Here is a 21,017-nt window from a genome sequence, read left to right on the forward strand (position 1 = left end):
GTTCGATAATGTTCATATTTATATAAAAAAATCTCAGTAACATTGCAGCGTTATGTTCAGTAGTTCCAAAAACATCCGGTGATTTTGCAGAGAGCCACAACAATTTACAGAAATACTTATTACAAATGTTGATGAAAATACAAGTGTTATACATGGAACTTTAGATAAACTTCTCTTTAATGCAACCGCTGTGTCAGATTAAAAAAAAAATCTTTAAGGAAAAAGCAAACCATGCAATAATCTGAGTACGGTGCTCAGAGACCCAACAAGCCAAAAAGATATCTGCCATATTGTGCTGTCAACTGAAGTCAGAAATAACATTATAAATATTCACTTATCTTTGATGATCCGAATGCACTCCCAAGAATCCCAGTTCCACAATACATGTTTGTTTTGTTCGATAATGTCCATCATTTATGTCCAAATAGCTACTTTTGTAAACAAATCCAAAGTCACGAAGCACGTTCACTAGGAGCAGACGAAATGTCAAAAAGTTCTGTTACAGTCCGTAGAAACATGTCAAACGATGTATAGAATCAATCTTTAGGATGTTTTTAACATAAATCCTCAATAATGTTCCAACCAGAGAATTCCTTTGTATGTGAGCTACCTCTCACATGAACGAGCGTCACGAGCTTGTGGCACTCTGCCAGACCACAGACTTAAAGAGCCCCTCCTTTACAGTAGAAGCCTCAAACAAGTTTCTAAAGATGGTTGACATCTAGTGGAAGCCTTATGAAGTGCAACATGACCAATATCCCACTGTCTTCAATAGGTAATTAGTTGAAAATCAACCAACCTCAGATTTCCCAATTCCTGGTTGGATTTTCTTCTCAGGTTTTTGCCTGACATATGAGTCCTGTTATACTCACAGACATCATTCAAACAGTTTTAGAAACTTCAGAGTGTTTCCTATCCAATACTACTAATAATATGCATATATTAGCAACTGGGACTGAGTAGCAGGTAGTTTACTCTCGGCACCTTATTCATCCAAGCTACTCAATACTGTCCCCATCCATAAGAATTTAGCTAATTAATCCTTCATAGCCAGTATCTAAAGTGTTTCATATTGGAGAACCCATTAGATGATTTGAAGGCGGTTTAACCTCTTGAAACTCCCCATCCCGGATCCGGGATTGTGACTAAGCCTCAGGCTCATTAGCATAACGCAACGTTAACGATTTCTGAAAATCGCAAATAAAATTTAAATAATGCGTTTGCTCTCAAGCTTAGCCTTTTCTTAACAACACTGTCATCTCAGATTTTCAAAATATGCTTTTGAACCATAGAAATTGACTAATTTGTGTAAGAGTATGCAAAGCTAGCATAGCATTTTGTGTAGCATGTAGCACGCAACATTTTCACAAAAGCCAGATAACCAAATAAATAAAATCATTTACCTTTGAAGAGCTTCTGATGTTTTCAATGAGGAGACTCCCAGCCACATACCAGATGCGCAGTGTTTCCTGAAAGCGTCTGTGTGTAGGAGAAATCGTTCCGTTTTCTACATTGCGCCTGGCTACCGAAACGAACCGAAAATGCAGTCACCTACAACGTGAAACTTTTTCCGGATTAACTACATAATATCGACCGAAACATGGCAAACGTTGTTTGGAATCAATCCTCAAGGTGTTTTTTCACATATCTCTTCATTGACATGCAGTTCGTGGAAGCTTGCTTCTCTCTGTGCCCCATGGAAAAATACTGGCAGGTGACTTTTGCGCACCAATTTCGGCGCAGGACACCGGGCGGACACGTGGTAAATGTGGTCTCTTATGGTCAATCTTCCAACGATCTGCCTACAAATACGTCACAATGCTGCAGACACCTTGGGGAAACGACAGAAAGGGCAGACTCATTCCTCTTGCGTTCACAGCCATATAAGGAGATCATGAAAGACAGAGCCTCAAAAATCCTTGTCATTTCCTGGATGCCAAGTCATCTTGGTTTTGCCTGAAGCTCACGTTAAAGGGCACGCACAGAGAAGATATTTGTATTTCTGGACACGTCAGAGTGTTTTCTTTCGAACAGTAGCAATTATATGCATAGTCGAGCATCTTTTTGTGACAAAATATCTTGTTTAAAACGGGAACGTTTTTCTTCCAAAAATGAAATAGCGCCACCATAAGTGTAAGAGGTTAAAAGGGTTCCGAACCAGAAGACCCAGACCGACCAACATTCAGAATTCCATGTCTAGAGCTATCCCCATTCTCATTGATCTCTGGGTAAGTATTCCCATGGGAAGATCACCAAAGGCCTCGCTCTTCCTTTCAGATCTCCTTTGACCCAGTTCATGCCACACAGACAGAACTCAATGTGAAGGCCTGTGACTTCACTTCAAATGCATAACAACATGATAGATCACCCATACTTAAGGCCTCCCAACTTCTGTTCTCTACCGCCCTGCAAGTGTTTGCAGCGCAGCCAGATTAACAAAACCACACACAAAAGAAAGACCTTCGGCATGCACAGCAAAGAAAACAACAATTTGAGGCATTGCCCATTCTCCCCACACACACTCCTTTCCCACCACACTCTCCCCGTACACACCCTCCCCCCTCAGCCCCTTCACACACTTAGCGGTTTACTTACATTGTCACGGGCCTTGTCTCTCACATCGTAGACGGTGAGCTTGACTAGCGTCTCTGGGCTGGCAGGGTACTCCGGAGGGAAGGTCACCCCTGTCAGGAACAACGGGTCTCTGCTACCCTGAGAGAGGATGAGAAGGAACATGAGAGAGAGAGAGAGAGTGAGAGAGAGGGAGAAATAATATTACATTTGAAATGTCTTTATTCTTTTGGAACGTTCGTAAGTGTAATGTTCACTGCTCATTTTTTATTGTTTATGATCTATTTCCCTTACTTTGGCAATGTAAACATATGTTTCCCATGCCAATAAAGTACATGAATTGAAATTGAGAAGGAGAGTGTGTGGGTGGAGGGGAGAGGTGGAGAGAGAGAGAGAAAGGGATGAGTGAGCCAACAGCTGTGCTCAGTCTGCTTCCCTACTGCTCCTGGATGTTAGCGCAATAAATGGAAGTCTATGGGTAGACTTCTCATAGACTTACAGTCTTTGCGCTACCGCTAGTTAGCATTGGTTCGCTAAACATCCTGTAATTTCCTTCATACTGGACACAAAGACATACAAATGGTATCCACAAGTTCATCTGACTCTGGGGAAGTAGATAACGGGCCTTATTGCCAAAATCCCGAACTTAACCATTCAGAATGAATGCCTAAACTTAACCATGAAGTTGTTTTTTTGTTTAAAGCATTTTTTTTTTTGTTAACTTAACGATTCTGGAGTGAATGCCAAAGAAATGTGGCATTTTAAGGGCTTGGACATCTGATTCTGCAATGAGACTGTGAGAGCTTGTTGCCATAGAGGGCTGGTACTGTACACAGACACATGGATGCATGACTTCCGCTAGCCTAAACACACAAACACACCCAGGTTCCCACAAGACCCCAAGCACCATAGCCCCTACTATAGGGCCCCAGGCCCAGCCAGGAGAGAGGCCTATGGAGCCTACTGTGACCTGGTATAATGTGTACCCTGACTGGGTCTGTATATACCCTGGTGTAGTGAAGCTTTGCGTGTTCAAAGCAAACTGGTGTTTACATCAGGGGCTCCCCCTTTCCTGTTGCCCTGCCCTGATGGGTGGCTCTGGAACGCAGGCCCCCGGGACAGGCTGGACACACAGTCAGTACCCACACACATTGACGCACGCGGACACACACACACACACACACTCAGAAAGCACACACTCAGAAAGCACACACTCAGAAAGCACACACTCAGCCCTGGTGCATCCCGTAAACACCCTAACGATAATCTGTCGACATGAAAAACGTCTCCACTGTCTCCAGTACTGCATTCCGCCGTAGCAACGGTCGTCGGCTAGGAAAACCCAAATCGCTCAGATTAGTCACCTCAACAAAGGATCGATAGAAGCCTCCAGTCTGTTTACATGTCCCTTTATTGACTAGAAGGACATCCTTATCCAAGGTGACTAACAACTAACACATCTTAGCCTAACACAGTAAGCCCATTGATACAGTAGGGGAGTACTGGAGGGATGTAGACTGTGGACGGACCTGTGGTTACAGATCGGCAGCCAAGACATGAGGCTACCCCAGGACATCCACGCGTTACACACCTCTGCAAACACACACACACACACACACACACACACACACACACACACCTCTCTCCTCATGAGCCAACCTCTGCACAAACCCCTCTCCTCCCTTCTCCTCCCTAGTCTACTAGATGCTTTCATCCCCTGTATTAACACCAAGCAGTGGGAAAGAGAAAACAACACTAATCCATTGGAGAGTGCTCTACTCCCATGCTCTCAGTATACAGTGTTGCCCAGTACTACCACCCAGATACCATGCTACTATGCTACCATGCTACCATGCTTTGAGGGGCATATGGGCATTCTGTAGCAGCACATTCACACACAATCTGGTACAGCCGGCAAAACAAGGGGAAATCAAAGAGTCGCTGAGTGCTGACATGCACACACACACACACTCCCTTGTTGGTTATTACTGCATTGTCGGAACTAGAAGCACATCTGCTAACCATGTGTATGTGACAAATAAAATTTGATTTGATTTGATTTGACACACACACACACCTCAAATTCCCTGAACAAGACATTCTGAACTGAATAGCCTTCTTTCATACTTACCAGCATGTTTGGCAACTCCATCTACAGCCACATTCACACAGCGGTACAAACAGGTAGAGTGGAGGAGCAGCAGTAGTACTGCAGAGAGAAGTAGTTAGACAGTCAGTCAGTAGGAGAGACAGCTGCGTATATAGACAGTGACGCCCCTCTCGGTGCCTTTGGGTTACAGACCTCCAAGGAATGGGCGAGGCATTACACTATTAGAGTGTGTGTGTGTGTGTGGAGGGTGTGTGTGTGTGTGTGGAGGGGGAGTATCGTCCCATGGCAGGAGACTCTCTCAGACAGTTGGCTCTCACCCATTCCCTTGACCCTCATCATATTTACACACACACACACACACACACACACACACACACACACACACACACACACACACACACACTCGCTTCGCGAGCATGACATGAAAGGCTTGTTTTATCCTACTGGGCACTTGGCCCCACAGCGTGCCATCAAATCCCTTTTTTGAGAAGGCCACTCCTGAGCCCTTGGCGGTAATGGCTTTCAGAATAAGATTTTCCCATAGACAAACAGATTACCGTGGGGCCTAAATGTCACCCTCTCTGTCCTGTCGGTCTCCTCTCTCAGAGGTACAGTATATAACCCACACCACTCCGGGCGCTTAGAGACGCTGAGAGGGGATCCCCAATAGCATTTTAGTAGTGTTTACACTTGAGCCCAACATGTCTGATAGAACTGATTGATAGGACATATTGCTTTGAAGTCTGTTGATATCTACTGCTTATATTTATATTTATATATTTAACTTTATGTCCAACGTTTCAAACAAAAATAATTCAAATGAAAAAAAGGGTCTCTGTCATATAGGCTTCACACTGCCCCAAGATGGACTGTTTAGGATAAGGAAACACCTGCTCTGTAAGGCTTCAATAACACCCTGAACACGTGTGGGGGTAAGAGAGAAGGGGGGAGGACAGCAGGTCACCAGTCTCCAGTCTGTCTCCAGGCATAGCGGGAGCTGCCAGTCTGTCTCCAGGCATAGCGGGAGCTGCCAGTCTGTCTCCAGGCATAGCGGGAGCTGCCAGTCTGTCTCCAGGCATAGCGGGAGCTGCAAGTCTGTCTCCAGGCATAGCGGGAGCTGCCAGTCTGTCTCCAGGCATCTGTCTCCAGGCATAGCGGGAGCTGCCAGTCTGTCTCCAGGCATAGCGGGAGCTGCCAGTCTGTCTCCAGGCATAGCGGGAGCTGCCAGTCTGTCTCCAGGCATAGCGGGAGCTGCCAGTCTGGTAAGACCCAGCTGTTGGACACCAGGGCCTCTGGGAACAATACATGGCAGCCGGCCTGTCTCCGACATATTCACACTTCATACACAGACATGAGTGTGAGCATGCACACACACACACACACACACACACACACACACACACACACACACACATAGGGCCTTTCCCATTTTAACCGGAGAGGTCAATGAAGGAACAGCTGCAGCACTGAGGAATGATGGACAGACAGACAGAGCTCAATTAAACAATGTAGTATAGGGACTCCCTATGGCTGGCCACACACACACTCTGTATGGTGTACTGCCTGTTTAGTGTTATTGTTGAGTCTCTTACTGTAAAACCATTCCTGATGCTATAAATTCAGTGGGGCAAAAAAGTATTTAGTCAGCCACCAATTGTACAAGTTCTCCCACTTAAAAAGATGAGGCCTGTAATTTTCATCATAGGTTCACTTCAACTATGACAGACAAAATGAGAAAAAAAATCCAGAAAATCACATTGTAGGATTTTTTATGAATTTATTTGCAAATTATGGTGGAAAATAAGTATTTGGTCACCTACAAACAAGCAAAATGTCTGGCTCTCACAGACCTGTAACTTCTACTTTAAGAGGCTCCTCTGTCCTCCACTCGTTACCTGTATTAATGGCACCTGTTTGAACTTGTTATCAGTATAAAAGACACCTGTCCACAACCTCAAACAGTCACACTCCAAACTCCACTACGGCCAAGACTGTCAAAGGACACCAGAAACAAAATTGTAGACCTGACCAGGCTGGGAAGACTGAATCTGCAATAGGTAAGCAGCTTGGTTTGAAGAAATCAACTGTGGGAGCAATTATTAGGAAATGGAAGACATACAAGACCACTGATAATCTCCCTCGATCTGGGGCTCTACGCAAGATCTCACCCCGTGGGGTCAAAATGATCACAAGAACGGTGAGCAAAAATCCCAGAACCACACGGGGGGACCTAGTGAATGACCTGCAGAGAGCTGGGACCAAAGTAACAAAGCCTACCATCAGTAACACACTACGCCGCCAGGGACTCAAATCCTGCAGTGCCAGACGCGTCCCCCTGCTTAAGCCAGTACATGTCCAAGCCCATCTGAAGTTTGCTAGAGTATTTGGATGATCCAGAAGAAGATTGGGAGAATGTCATATGGTCAGATGAAACCAAAATATAACTTTTTGGTAAAAATTCAACTTGTCGTGTTTGGAGGACAAAGAATGCTGAGTTGCATCCAAAGAACACCATACCTACTGTGAAGCATGGGGGTGGAAACATCATGCTTTGGGGCTGTTTTTCTGCAAAGGGACCAGGACGACTGATCCGTGGAAAGGAAATAATGAATGGGGCCATGTATTGTGAGATTTTGAGTAAAAACCTCCTTCCATCAGCTAGGGCATTGAAGATGAAACGTGGCTGGGGTCTTTCAGCATGACAATGATCCCAAACACACCACCCGGGCAACGAAGGAGTGGCTTCGCAAGAAGCATTTCAAGGTCCTGGAGTGGCCTAGCCAGTCTCCAGATCTCAACCCCATAGAAAATCTTCGGAGGGAGTTGAAAGTCCATGTTTCCCAGCAACAGCCCCAAAACATCACTGCTCTAGAGGAGATCTGCATGGAGGAATGGGCCAAAATACTAGCAACAGTGTGTGAAAATCTTGTGAAGACTTACAGAAATACGTTTGACCTCTGTCATTGTCAACAAGGGGTATATAACAAAGTATTGAGATAAACTTTTGTTATTGACCAAATACTTATTTTCCACCATAATTTGCAAATAAATTCATTAAAAATCCTACAATGAGATTTTCTGGATTTTTTTTCCTCATTTTGTCTGTCATAGTTGAAGTGTACCTCTTTTTAAGTAGGAGAACTTGCACAATTGGTGGCTGACTAAATACTTTTTTGCCCCACTGTACAAGTTGATCCCCCAAAAAATCCCTATCAGTGTTCAGTGATACGTAATGAATTAGAGAGACTAGTCATTCCAATACATCGACCAGTCAGATAAAGAAGTTACACTGCGTCTGGTTCAATATGTACAATACCATGCGACTATAAATCCAGAGACACGTCTACAGTATCATCAGAAGCGATCTCCACGGCTACATACATACAGTATCCATACGTACCCTCCTTTTGAGAAGCCGAAAGCAACAGTCCATGTTGTTCTCAGATCCCTCTCCAAAGCAAGAGTCACATTACAGCTATGGAATCACACTAGTCCTGCAGCTGAGCCGTACTGTACTGCTAACTGCTGTACCACATCCTGTGTTTTCCACTTGGACCCAGACCCAGAGTGAGTGGAGGACGAGGACTCCTTTTATTTTCTATTGCGTTTCTACAGTAAGAGACAAAGGGACTGTCTTGAAAACAGTAAATCTTCCTGTTGCTTAATCAGCTAGATAAGAGAGAGATTAAACCCAGTCTTTGTGTTCTCTCACATGAGCCCTCAGTCTGTGACGGAGAGGAGGGGGGAAGAAAGGGAAAGAAGTTGAGGTGTGCGTGTGTGTGTGTGTGTGTGTGTGTGTGTGTGTGTGTGTGTGTGTGTGTGTGTGTGTGTGTGTGTGTGTGTGTGTGTGTGTGTGTGTGTGTGTGTGTGTGTGTGTGTGTGCGCAATGGTGGAAAATGACTCAAGTAAAAGTGAAAGTCACCCATTAAAATTGTTTTAAATATAGTTAAGGATCAAAAGTAAATGTAATTGCTAAAATATACTCAAGTATTGATTTTAAATAATTTCAAATTCCTTATATTAAGCAAACCAGACAGCACAATTTGGTTTTTGAATTTACAAATAGCCAGGGGCACACTCCAACACCATTTACATTATTTTTACTTAATTAAGTACTTTACACCAGTGTGTGTGTGTGTGTGTGTGTGTGTGTGTGTGTGTGTGTGTGTTCTAGGTGGGTATTCCAGCCCGGGACAGATGTTGCCACCCCGAAAACACTTGTGCTCTTGTTGCCATGGTAATGACATTCCAGCTCTGAGGGCAATAAAAGAGGCATGCCAGAGGTCAGAGGGCACTTCCGTGAGACTGTATGGAGCGCAGAGACTCAACACACACAGTGGGCACACGCAAACAGTCTGCTACTGCAGTTGATTGACTGATAGTCAGATTGAGACAGGTAGAGGGCTCTAACCACAAATCAGAGAGAAAGACAGAGAGATAACATGTTTTCCATGCCAATAAAGCCCTTGAATTGAGACAGAGATAGAGAGAATGAGAAAGAGAGGGAGGGGTAGGGAGGGAACAAAAGAGAGCAAGCAAATGAGAGAAAGACTTAACAGGCTGACTACACCGCTCGCGTTAGAAATCTATATTATTCAATTATTGCACCTACACTACGTGCGCGCCCCACCTAGCGTCTGCGTTGCCAAGGGCTAAAATAGAAGTCAGTTCTATTTCTGACGCAGATCTCACTGCAAGTCCGGCCTCTCCCATCTCCTCATTGGTTTATAGAAGCAGGTACCCACAAGCCATCTCCTCATTGGTTATTCCCACGTGGGTGACTGAAAAAGAACGAGGTCAGTGGCGGTAATGCATCTAATTTATGAAAGTTGCCAATCGCAATATGAAGTCAAGAGAAGAAAAAGGCTGGACAGATGAGATATGACAAGATTCAATTTGGTTGACCGTTTTATGTGTGGATTAATTGGTGGAGTAGAGGACATCGTGCATTTCAGGTAAAATACCTCAATATTTAGATCCCAGGACAAATTAACTATCAACAACACGCTAGCTAAATAGGACAAATTAGCTAGCAAGTGCAAGCTAGCTAGCTAAATTGCCATAAATGTTTACTGCTTTTTGGCCTGTCCCCAAATTAATATAATTGGTTAAGAGTTTGTTTTGATATGTTAACCTCCGTGTCGTGATCACATTTGGTGTGGGGGGACAAAATACATTTATGCACAATGGAGCACACACGCACCCGGTTTGGGTTCCATGTTAACCACAACAGCAATAGCAACTTAGACCCAGTGAACCAGAGCGACTCTTTAACAGTAAAAATAACAATCACCGGCAGAGAAAGGGAGTGAGATACCAAAGGAGTGTGTGTGAGAGAAAGAGAGAGTGAAAAGGTGGGGAGGTAGCTGCATTAAGTGGCTTGTGAAAGGGTGTGTGTGTGTATATGTGTCAGTGCATATGCATGTGTGTGTGTATATGTGTCAGTGCATATGCGTGTGCCTTACCTCTACTATCTCTGTGCAGGCGTGGGAGACCAGGTATTGTTCCCGGGGGTCGATGACAGCAACCTGGACTAGAGCATTGGGCTTCCTGTCTCTTCCAGAGCCAATCAGATCCCTGCACTCTGGAGAAGGGGAGGACACACACATACACACAGAGACAGAGAGAGAGAGAGAGAAAGAGTGGGGGAGGAGAGAGAAAGATGGAGCAGAGAGAGAGAGAGTTGAAAGGGGGAGGGCAGAGAGAGAGGACAGTCAGTATAGTACACTCCCCGAGTAAAACCCCAACATCAAACAACACAAGGTTGAATAGAAAGGACAAAAGAGAAAGGGGAAGGAGAGGAAGGAGGAGGTAAATCGCCACAACCCCACCATTCCCAGGGCATGAGGTGAGAGTGGTGGAAGGATTTTTTTAAAACTATTTCTTAGGGAAGTATCCTCACTGTACAGGAAATGGGAAGTCATATGTCCTTACTCCTGGAAAGCAGCTTGTCTCCTGAGACCCAGTCGTCAAACTAACATGGCTGCCAGTCAAAGTCTTCTCTCTTCCTTCTTCCCTCAGCTGAGTGAGTGTGCTGAGGACTGTCCGTTTTATTAGGATTTAATGTTTGTCAGTGAAACCCCTGGTCAGTCCCTAGTTCCTCCAGGCTTCCTGTTTGACAGGAAGACTGGGACGAGGGGAGGCTAGGCCATCATAGGAAACCAACACTTCCTGTCCAGGAATGGTCCCTCCCTTTCTGTCTCAGTATGAGGCTGTGGTCACCAGAATTTAATGTAAAGTGATATTGGACGATACATGTAGATATTGAAGTAACCACAAAGAGCCAAATGCTGTCACTGAATGCTTGAAAATCTGACTACAGGGCTATAGGACTACTAGACAGGGTGTAATATCTGACAACAGTGCTCTAGGACTAATAGACAGGGTGTAATATCTGACTACAGTGCTCTAGGACTACTAGACAGAGTAGAATATCTGACTACAGTGCTCTAAGACTACTAGACAGGGTAGAATATCTGACGACAGTGCTCTAGGACTACTAGACAGGCTGTAATATTTGACTACTAGACAGCGTGTAATATCTGACTACAGTGCTCTAGGACTACTAGACAGGGTAGAATATCTGACGACAGTGCTCTAGGACTACTAGACAGGCTGTAATATCTGACTACTAGACAGCGTGTAATATCTGACTACAGTGCTCTAGGACTACTAGACAGGGTAGAATATCCGACTACAGTGCTCTAAGACTACTAGACAGGGTAGAATATCTGACTACAGTGCTCTAGGACTACTAGACAGGTTGTAATATCTGACTACGGTGCTCGAGGACTACTGGACAGGGTGTAATATCTGACTACGGTGCTCTACGGTGCTCTAGGACTACTAGACAGTGTGTAATATTTGACTACTAGACAGGGTGTAATATCTGACTACAGTGCTCTAGGACTAGTAGACAGGTTGTAATATCTGACTACAGTGCTCTAGGACTACTAGACAATGTAATATCTGACTACAGTGCTCTAGGACTACTAGACAGGGTGTAATATCTGACTACAGTGCTCTAGGACTACTAGACAGGGTGTAATATCTGACTACAGTGCTCTAGGACTACTAAACAGTGTGTAATATCTGACTACGGTGCTCTAGGACTACTAGACAATGTAATATCTGACGACAGTGCTCTAGGACTACTAGACAGGGTGTAATATCTGACTACAGTGCTCTAGGACTACTAGACAGGGTGTAATATCTGACTACAGTGCTCTAGGACTACTAGACAATGTAATATCTGACAGGTTAGGACTACTAGACAGGGTATCTGACTACAGTGCTCTAGGACTACTAGACAGGGTGTAATATCTGACTACAGTGCTCTAGGACTACTAAACAGTGTGTAATATCTGACTACGGTGCTCTAGGACTACTAGACAATGTAATATCTGACGACAGTGCTCTAGGACTACTAGACAGGGTGTAATATCTGACTACAGTGCTCTAGGACTACTAGACAGGGTGTAATATCTGACTACAGTGCTCTAGGACTACAGGGTGAGACATCTGAATCAGGACATTGGACCATGTCCAAATGGTGCACTTTATCCAACTAGCAACATTCTGGCAGACAAACAAGAATTGATCCGCTCTGCAAATGCGTTGTCACTATAGCACATTATTTAGTGAAATCGTAACCCTGAGTAACATTACTCAATAGAACAAAAATCCATTAAAACAGCAAAATATGACAGAAGGTTGTTCTTTTTATGTGTAATTCCCCCTCGAAGGGTCGATTTTACAGAATAAGCAACTGTACAGGCACAGAAAATAAAAAGGCTACAACAAGGGAGAATTGAAGAAGAGTCAAGAGGAAGCTACAGGAGTTAATGGGCTAACTCTGTATGAATGGTGCTAAGGCATAAAACTGTCTTTGCTGTAAAGACCTTTGCTTCCTTGATGTACTGGAGTCTCAGTGAACTGGTCCATCTAGCATTCTCTGATCTTTGGAGGATGAGAGTGTGAGAGACACAGGGCTATGCACTGGGACACACGCCAAGACAACGGGTTCACTCTGTAGAATATCATCTCTTCCTTAGATGAGTTATACCATACTGCAGGAAGTAGATGTACAGTTGAATGCAGGCAGAAACATGCACGGATGCAGACATACGCATACATGCAAGCACTTATGACTCACACATGCATGCATGCAAGGACGACACACACACACACACACACACACACACACGTTTGTAGGCCTTATGTAAATTGCTGCAAGTATCATGTGTATTTCTACCTACATTAGAATTCTGATAGGCTTGTCAAGGTGAAAGTCGTCACCTTGACTGGTCTACGAACACAAACAAAGTCAAATTCAAGCGGTATTTGTCACCCAGTTTGTGTGTACGAGAGGAAAGGGAAAACAGTGTTTTAGCATTTAGCCGAGCCTCTCTGCTGAGAAATGGGATGTCAGAACAACGTAACACTGTTCTGGTTGAAGCATTGACACACGGTCAAGGTCAAATTCAAGGTGAAATATCAAAATGATCTCATTAGAAAACAGCTAAAATAGTGACATTCAACGATTGTATATAGATACACTAAGTTGACTGTGCCTTTAAACAGCTTGGAAAATTCCAGAAAATTATGTCATGGCTTTAGAAGCTTCTGATAGGCTAATTGACATAATTTTGAGTGAATTGGAAGTGTACCTGTGGATGTATTTCAAGGCCTACCTTCAAACTCAGTGCCTCTTTGCTTGACATCATGGGAAAATGAAAAGAAATCAGCCAAGACCTCAGAAAAAAAATTGAGACCTCCACAAGTCTGGTTCATCCTTGGGAGCAATTTCCAAATGCCTGTACAAACAATAGTACGCAAGTATAAACACCATGGGACCACGCAGCCGTCATGCCGCTCAGGAAGGAGACGCATTCTGTCTCCTAGAGATGAACATACTTTGGTGTGAAAAGTGCCCAAACAATCCCAGAAGAACAGCAAAGTACCTTGTGAAGATGCTGAAGGAAACAGGTACAAAAGCATCTATATCCACAGCAAAACGAGTCTTATATCGACATAACCTGAAAGGCCGCTCAGCCAGGAAGAAGCCACTGCTCCAAAACCACCATAAAAAAAGCCAGACTACGGTTTGCAACTGCACATTGGGACAAAGATCGTAATTTTTGGAGAAATGTCCTCTGGTCTGATGAAACAAAAATCATTCACTCTACTATTATTCTGACATTTCACATTCTTAAAATAAAGTGGTGATCCTAACTGACCTAAGACGGAATTTTTACTTGGATAAAATGTCAGGAATTGTGAAAAACTGAGTTTAAATGTATTTCGCTAAGGTGTATGTAAACTTCGGACTTCAACTGTAGACATATATAGATACTGAATGTGTTTCCTAGGCTTCCTAGGATACACACACTGCTCAAGAAAATAAAGGGAACACTAAAATAACACATCCTAGATCTGAATGAATGAAATATTCTTATTAAATACTTTTTTCTTTACATAGTTGAATGTGCTGACAACAAAATCACACACAAATTATCAATGGAAATCAAATTTATCAACCCATGGAGGTCTGGATTTGGAGTGACACTCAAAATTAAAGTGGAAAACCACACTACAGGCTGATCCAACTTTGATGTAATGTCCTTAAAACAAGTCAAAATTAGGCTCAGTAGTGTGTGTGGCCTCCACGTGCCTGTATGACCACCCTACAATGCCTGGGCATATTCCTGATGAGGTGGCGGATGGTCTCCTGAGGAATCTCCTCCCAGTCCTGAACTAAAGCATCCGCCAACTCCTGGACAGTCTGTGGTGCAACGTGGCGTTGGTGGATGGAGCGAGACATGATGTCCCAGATGTGCTCAATTGGATTCAGGTCTGGGGAACGGGCGGGCCAGTCCATAGCATCGATGCCTTCCTCTTGCAGGAACTGCTGACACACTCCAGTCACATGAGGTCTAGCATGGTCTTGCATTAGGAGGAACCCAGGGCCAACCACACCAGCATATGGTCTCACAAGGGGTCTGAGGATCTCATCTCGGTACCTAATGGCAGTCAGGCTACCTCTGGCGAGCACATGGAAGGCTGTGCGGCTCCCCAAAAAAATGCCACCCCACACCATGACTGACCCACCGCCAAACCGGTCATGCTGGAGGATGTTGCAGGCAGCAGAATGTTCTCCACGGCGTCTCCAGACTGTCACATGTGCTCAGTGTGAACCTGCTTTCATCTGTGAAGAGCACAGGGCGCCAGTGGCAAATTTGCCAATCTTGGTGTTCTCTGGCAAATGCCAAACGTCCTGCACGGTGTTGGGCTGTAAGCACAACCCCCACCTGTGGACTTTGGGCCCTCATACCACCCTCATGGAGTCTATTTCTGACCGTTTGAGCAGACACATACACATTTGTGGCCTGCTGGAGGTCATTTTGCAGGGCTCTGGCAGTGCTCCTCCTTGCACAAAGGCGGAGGTAGCGGTCCTGCTGCTGGGTTGTTGCCCTCCTACGGCCTCCTCCACGTCTCCTGATGTACTGGCCTGTCTCCTGGTAACGCCTCCATGCTCTGGACACTACGCTGACAGACACAGCAAACCTTCTTGCCACATCTCGCATTGATGTCCCATCCTGGATGAGCTGCACTACCTGAGCCACGTGTGGGTTGTAGACTCCGTCTCATGCTACCACTAGAGTGAAAGCACCGCCAGCATTCAAAAGTGACCAAAACATCAGCCAGGAAGCATAGGAACTGAGAAGTGGTCTGTGGTCCCCACCTGCAGAACCACTCCTTTATTGGGGGTGTCTTGCTAAATGCCTATAATTTCCACCTGTTGTCTATTCCATTTGCACAACAGCATGTGAAATGTATTGTCAATCAGTGTTGCTTCCTAAGTGGAGAGTTTGATTTCACAGAAGTGTGATTGACTTGGAGTTACATTGTGTTGTTTAAGTGTTCCCTTTATTTTTTTGAGCAGTATATATATATATATATGTGTGTGTAAATATATATATATATATATATATATATATATAGCAAAAGATCATTCACGTTTAAGTGAGTCTTGTTTTGATCCCAGTTTAAATCAACAGCTTTGAGAGTCAATCAATGATCCCATTCAAACCATGTGACATCAGAAATAGCCCTGAATCACTGTCTCTTTGCCCGGTCAGGGGAATGTACTCAAATGTTTCCTGAATGCTTCTTATTAGATCAAAAGAGTTAACGGAAAAGAAGAATAGCAGCCTGTTGTATGAAAATGACTAACAACACTCTTGGTACCATGATACGTGCTTCTAAACCTGCACTTTGATATATCAGCTGATGTAAGAAGGGCTATATAAATACATTTGATACTCTCAAAGAGACTCGTCTCTATGACACATGTGTTGAGAGAGAGAGAGAGAGAGAGAGGTGCTCAGTCTGCTTCCCTACACAGCTATCTATATACACAGCTATCTATATATATATACAGTGCCTTGCGAAAGTATTCGGCCCCCTTGAACTTTGCGACCTTTTGCCACATTTCAGGCTTCAAACATAAAGATATAAAACTGTATTTTTTTGTGAAGAATCAACAACAAGTGGGACACAATCATGAAGTGGAACGACATTTATTGGATATTTCAAACTTTTTTAACAAATCAAAAACTGAAAAATTGGGCGTGCAAAATTATTCAGCCCCCTTAAGTTAATACTTTGTAGCGCCCCCTTTTGCTGCGATTACAGCTGTAAGTCGCTTGGGGTATGTCTCTATCAGTTTTGCACATCGAGAGACTGAAATTTTATATATATATATATATTCAACGGCAAAAGAAGAACAATTGAAATTGATAAAAAACAAAACAGATTGGTTTGATGCAGATTGTAAAATTATAATCAAAAAACTTAGAACACTATCCAACCAAAAACACAGAGACCCAAATAATGGTGAATTACGCCTTCATTACTGTGAGAAAAGTACAGAACCAAAAAAGCAGAGTACAACAGCAAGCAGCTGACACTAATTGAGGAGTCCATAAACACAAACAACTTCTGGCAAAATTGGAAGAAAAAATAATAATAATTTAAACAAGAGGAATTAGCGATACAGAATGGTGACATATGGACAACACCTTTTAAAACACTCTACAACACTGTTCAAATTGACACAAACGCAGAACAATGCCAAATTCATGAGAAGTTGAATGGATTAGAAAAAGCTATGAAAGGACAATCAAAATCCATTGGACTCCTCCATTACTGACCAGGAGCTCTATAAGAAACTTCAGGCTCCACCTGATGGCATCCTAAATGAGATGCTCAAACTCACTAGTGCAAAATTTCAATTGGATATATTAAAAGTGTTTAATTTGATCTTGAGTGTAGGTTATTTCCCTGACATCTGGAATCAAGGACTCATAACCCCAATCCTTATGAACAGAGACAAATTTGACCCTCACAATTACAGAGGCATTTGTGTGAACAGTAACCTGGGGTTTTCTGTAGCATTATAAATGTACGAGTTTTAAACTACCTTAATAAGCACAAGGTCTTGAGGAAAAGCCTAGTTGGATTTATACCAAAACATTGCACAACTGATCATATTTACACCCTACACACTCTGAAAAACATGTCCACCAAAATATACGCTTACTTTATCGACTTCCAAAAAGCATTTGATTCTATTTGGCATTCAGGACTGTTCTACAAAGTTATTGAAAGTGGTGTAGGGGGTAAAACATATGACATAATTAGATCAATGTATACAGGCAATAAGTGCAGCATTAAAATTGGCAAGAAAAGAACATAATTCTTTAACCAGGGGCAGGGCCTTCAACAGGGTTGCTATCTGAGCCCTGCACTCAATATTTACATCAACAAATTGGCCACTATTCTAGAAAAATCCTCAGCCCCTGGTGTTAGTCTCCACAATTCAGAGTTTACTCTTCGCAGATGACCTATGCCTGCTGCCACCCACAGCACATGGCCTACAGCAGAGCCTGGACCTGCTGGAGCAGTACTGCCAGACCTGGGCCCTGGCAGTAAACCCCAAAAAGACTAAAATAATGATTTTCGAGAGAAGATCCAGATCTCAGCGAATTAGACCAAAGTTCTCAATTGGTACACAATATATAGAGTACTGTACACACTACAATTACTTAGGTTTAAAAATAAGCTCAACTGGACACCTTAATGAGGCAGTGGATGAACTGAGAGAGAAAGCACGCAGGCCATTCTACACCATTAAAAAACAAATTGGGGCTGAGTTCACTAACCTGTTCTACTAACAAACTGAAGCCTCAGGACCAGAACATCCAATCAATCAGAATAAAACAAATTACAACATAGTCAAAACAAAACTACATTGCTTATTGGGAAACAAGCACAAAGCAAAATGCAGTGCTATCTGGCCCCAAATCGACAGTACTGATCAAAACCTTATAAAAACCTTGACTATGTACAGGCTCAGTGAGTAAATGTATGTAAATTGCAGCCAGTACCAGCCATTTTCCTACCTACAGTATTAGAATGCTGATTGACTTGTCAAGGTGAGAGTAGTCACCTTGACTTGTTTACAAACGCAAACCAACACAAACAAAGTCGAGATTCAAGTGGTTTTGTCATAAATAAAACAATGTTTTAGCATTTACCCGAGCCACTCTGCTGAGAAATGGGATGTCAGAGCAATGTAGCGCTGTTCTGGTTGAAGCATTCATATTGTTGGAAGTGCAACACATCGTTTAATTAACACACGGTCAAATTCAAAGTGAAATATCAACAGGGTCTCATTTAGGGATGCACGATATATAGGTATCGGCCGATATTAGCTCAAAAATGCCAATATCGGTATCGGCCCGATGTCTAGTTTAACGCCGATGGGCAAAACTAATGTCAAAGCTGATGTGCACACGTACAGTATATAACGTACGCACATGACGTAATGACGCCACGTAAAACACAGCATTCCTAACTTGGCCCACAATGTCTGCTGTGTGGATCGAGCAGTCAACAAGTCCAGCAGTCATTTGAAAGAGTAAGAACATTTCAGCGAGACAACTCAAAGGCGAAATCCATTAACGCCAAGATAATGGGATTCTTTGCCCTTGACAATCAACCGTTCTCTGTCGTTGGCTATCGCGCAGAGTCGAGCACCGGTACACACTACCAAGTGCACTATTTTTCAGATGTTGCCTCACAGCAGTAATAGCTTCACTGCTATTAGCGTCACGACATACTATTGAACGCCGTTTGTGTCTTTGCGTGTCAAAAAGGATACGTCAAACAACACTGTTTGACGAGTTAAATAAGCTTTTCACTTGACACGTCAAATAACAGTTGTATTATAGAATGTGGCGTGTTCTGAATTTACATGTGCAAGCTAAGCGACACCACTACTATCAGTAGCACTGTCAAATCTGTACAAAAAAGTCTGCAAACAAGCAAACACCGGCCACGAACAATGTGTTTACAATACCGCGTTGGTAATAAAGCATCAGTTGTTTGACTGCAACTTCTGGGGTAGCTAGCTAGCTTTAGCTTAGTACCTAGCTAACACCAATACAACCAGCCTGAAAACAATGACCAGTAAAAACTGTCATTTTCATTATTCTTACAGACTGTGACTGACAGACTGTGACTGTGTGAAATCACCTCCCCCAGTCAGCCTATTGTGTGTATTGACATTCATTTTGCACTGTACATCTTTACCTAAGGATTGGGAATCAAATAATGGGATATCAGTTTACTCAATACCAAAGATATTTTTTCCCAACGTCCTCCTCAGCATTATCAGCCTCCTAAACATCCACGCAGTATTGTTTTTCCTTGGGAATAGTGTTCAATACACATAGGTTGACGAATGTGGCTCAATTCACAGTTGTTTCAGAGTACCGCAATAAGAGCTCCGACGCTAATGTTCTCTGGGTGTCACTAAGTAGACTGATACCCCACGTCATCGCAATGGTAGCTGGGTTCGAGTCCAGCCGGCCGCGACTGGGAGACCCATGGGGCGGTGCACAGTTGGCCCAGCATCATCCGGGTTAGGGAAGAGTTTTGCCGGCATGGATGTCCTTGTCCCATCGCTCACTAGCGACTCCTGTGGCGGGCCGGGCGCAGTACATGCTGACACGGTTGCCAGGTGTATGGTGTTTCCCCCAACACATTGGTGGGCATTGTGTCAAGAGGCAGTGCGGCTTGGCTAGGTTGTGTTTTGGAGGACGTACGGCTCTCGGCTTTCGCCTCTCCCGAGTCCGTTCAGTAGTTGCAGAGATGAGACAAGACTGTAACTACCAATTGGGAAAACACCAAATTGGGGAGACAAAAGGGGTAGAAAAAAAGAATATGATTTATCATTCAATCAATGACCCCATTCAAACCGTGTGACATCAGAAATAAGCCCAAATCACACAATTTAATTCCATTTCCTCTTTAGGTTGTTGGTGTCTCTTTGCCCAGTCAGTGAAATGGACACAAATATTTCCTGAATGCTTTTTATTAGATCAAAAGAGTGGATGGAATAGCAGAATAGCAGCCTGCTGTATGGAACTTACTAACAACACTCTTGGTACCATGATACTCTCAAAGAGCTTCTTCTTTATGACACAAATGGTGTCCAAATGGAGAGAGAGACCGAGAGCGAGAAAAATAGAGACAGACAGGAGAGAGCGAGAGAAAGGGCGAACAGGTCGAGGGCGAGAGAGTAGAGAGAGAGAGAGAGAGAGAGAGAGAGAGGTAAGGAAAGGTACAGAGAGTTAGAGAGAGATATAGGGAATAGAGGAATAGAAGGAGAAAATAATTGAGTGAAGTGATAGAAGGCAAGAAAGGGAGGGGGTGGGTGAGTCATGAAAATACTAAGAGGTCTGACCACGCCAGATGTAATGCAGCCCGTTAGGCTAATTGGCTGGCTCGATCTGGATTAAAGTCCTTCAGCATTAAAGCAAATTACTTTCTGCTCCGATGCAATGGCCACAATCATCGCTAATTTATCATCCTAAAATAGCCAAGACTTTTATCTGAAAATATGGTGTTTTTCTGTGACTCCCTGGGGTTTGGGGTGAGTAAATTGTATGGTTGTAAACTGAAATAATAACTTAGCTTTTAGTCTGATCATTATTTGAATGACGAACAACCTTTCAAATGTACTGTCAACGGCGTTATTTTTTTAAATGATGATTTTGACCTTTGGCAGACAGACAGACAAGAGTACAGATAACAGTTGATTTTTGCATTCCATTAGGAGTATCCTCCTCTACTACAACACTGACAGTGGCATGTAGACAGACAGACACAACAACGTAGCAGTCATGGGCCACTACGAAGTGAGGTACAGGAGCCAGTTAAATAGATGGATTGAACCACAGTTTGAGACAGGGCCGTGTGACTAACA

General features: G+C 43.5%; 1 protein-coding gene across 8 annotated transcripts in view; it reads right to left on the bottom strand.

Annotated features, from left to right (window-relative positions):
* The window catches only part of LOC135507555 (type II inositol 3,4-bisphosphate 4-phosphatase-like), a 369,267-nt gene that overhangs the window by 206,345 nt on the left and 141,905 nt on the right, over positions 1 to 21,017 (bottom strand). For 6 of the 8 annotated variants that reach the window (XR_010450671.1, XM_064927063.1, XM_064927060.1 and 3 more), the window contains 2 exons: positions 10,147 to 10,265; positions 2,596 to 2,712 (listed from right to left, as the gene is read on the bottom strand). Coding sequence is in view for 7 of the 8 variants with exons in the window: in XM_064927063.1 (XP_064783135.1) it covers positions 2,596 to 2,712; positions 10,147 to 10,265 (236 nt within the window). In the remaining variant the exon portion in view is untranslated. Of the gene's footprint in view, positions 1 to 2,595; positions 2,713 to 4,702; positions 4,781 to 8,081; positions 8,367 to 10,146; positions 10,266 to 21,017 lie in introns of those variants that run through there. The other 2 variants (XM_064927065.1, XM_064927064.1) reach the window with 2 other exon arrangements.

This window comes from Oncorhynchus masou, chromosome 21, assembly GCF_036934945.1.
Source record: "Oncorhynchus masou masou isolate Uvic2021 chromosome 21, UVic_Omas_1.1, whole genome shotgun sequence".
Taxonomy (NCBI): domain Eukaryota; kingdom Metazoa; phylum Chordata; class Actinopteri; order Salmoniformes; family Salmonidae; genus Oncorhynchus; species Oncorhynchus masou.